The following is a 1,762-nucleotide window of genomic DNA, read 5'->3' on the forward strand; positions in this document are numbered from 1 at the left end:
CAAGTCGAGAGGTAAACTCTGACCAAAATCCTATACCACCAATGCCTAATAATAATGCCTAATTCCTGGGCATTACTGCCAAATTTTTTACGTAATGCTCAATAAAGCCCTATAATGCCCAGTAATGCCCACTAATATCCCAGTAATGTCTCAAATGTGTAGATTTAATTAAAATGTATAAATTTAAATTAAAACGTTTAAATTTAATTAAATGATTTAACAATCGCCGTATTACAAATAAAATAAAAAATTAAATTATTTTTTCAGTTTAATGCATGTGCAAAGATAATATACAATGAGTAGAGGTGAGAGATATTTTTATATATCTATTCTTTAAAACGTTTTTTTATCAACTCAGCTGATCTTACTATTAAATTATTAAATAATGTAGGTTTGCTGAGACGAAATAAAAATATTACATTGAAACTACAATTTGTTAAATCATTATTCGTCATATCAATAATACTCGATATCGATATCGATATCGATATTATCAATCTATCGTAAAAAACATTTTGTAATAAATGCAAGAAAACAAATTCGATTATAAGTTTTCTATAGACCGATCAGATAGTTCGATAAATGTATTCAAATGACTCAACTAACTGACTGTTTAGTTCTTCCGTCCAGTTCTTCTTGAATCTCCTGCAACGACTTACCTTTCGTCTCGGGCATGCAGAAATAAGTATACGGTACGGCGGTTACTAGTAACAAAGCATACACGTAGAATAAGTATTTTTCTGTGATTAAATTGATTAAAGGCTGATATGTCGATGTGGAGATAAAGGAGGATATCGCACAGATGATGCTGGCGAAACAGCCAGCTACGCATTTAATATGTGGCGGAAAGATCTCACTCAGTACCGTGTTAGGTATCGAGACGAGGCCTATGTACATAGCTATCTGGAAGAGCAATACTGAGCAAATCGGTAGGGCTTGAAGACTAGCGGGATTATAACCTGCATCGAGAAGCTGATATTGTGTACCTAGACAGATTAGCGAGATCGTGACATTTAAGGTCGAGACGATCATTAAGATTCGCCTGCCGAACCTATCGATTAAGAGTATACAAAGCATAGAACCGGCGATCCCGGTAGCAGTAACGATAATTACGATCATTGATGGTTTTATTACTGTCACTTTGGTGTGTCTTAGAATGGTCTCCATGTAAAATAACACGTTATTTAAGCCGCATATTTGAAGATACATAAAGAGTAGCGATACGAGTATTTGTGCTTTCCAAATATACGGAATTTTGAATTCCTTTATAACTTCCGTAAATCGTAAGCTCCTATTCTTTTCGAGAAAGAGCTTTAGTGCTTGCAATTCCGATTCCACATCGCAATCACGGTGATACCAGAGTATCGAGGTTTGCGCTTTAGACTCCTGTTCGATCTTGACGAAATGATGTGGCGATTCCGGCAGCCAAATGAAAATTATTATTAGTATGATGCAAAGAACCAAGCATACGGTAGCGGTCACGTCCATTCTTAAATACGCACCCATGATACTCATCATTAGATTGCCTATTGATAATCCGCTTACAGCTGTAAAAAAAACATTAATTCTTATCAATCCTTATATAAATACTTATATTAATTTAAACAATACAAAAAATAATGCTCATGACAGTCGATACTGAATTTTCGTATATAATGTACAATTTTAAGTGTCGCTGCGCGTATCTTAGCGTCGAGACACCAGTGTCTCCAGTTTAACAAGATTGATAAAAAAGGCATATACAATACGTTAGATACAAAAA

General features: G+C 34.6%; 1 protein-coding gene across 1 annotated transcript in view; it reads right to left on the bottom strand.

The window, feature by feature from the left end:
• Window positions 1–597: 597 nt before the first annotated feature.
• LOC108747803 (facilitated trehalose transporter Tret1-like) overlaps window positions 598–1,762 on the bottom strand; it is a 3,934-nt gene continuing 2,769 nt past the window's right edge. Inside the window, exon 3 of the mRNA XM_018485606.1 lies at window positions 598–1,547. Coding sequence (XP_018341108.1) covers window positions 598–1,547 — 950 coding nt within the window. The remainder of the gene's footprint in view (window positions 1,548–1,762) is intronic.

The sequence above is a fragment of the Trachymyrmex septentrionalis genome, unplaced genomic scaffold (assembly GCF_001594115.1).
Source record: "Trachymyrmex septentrionalis isolate Tsep2-gDNA-1 unplaced genomic scaffold, Tsep1.0 scaffold20, whole genome shotgun sequence".
NCBI classification, from domain to species: Eukaryota; Metazoa; Arthropoda; class Insecta; order Hymenoptera; family Formicidae; genus Trachymyrmex; species Trachymyrmex septentrionalis.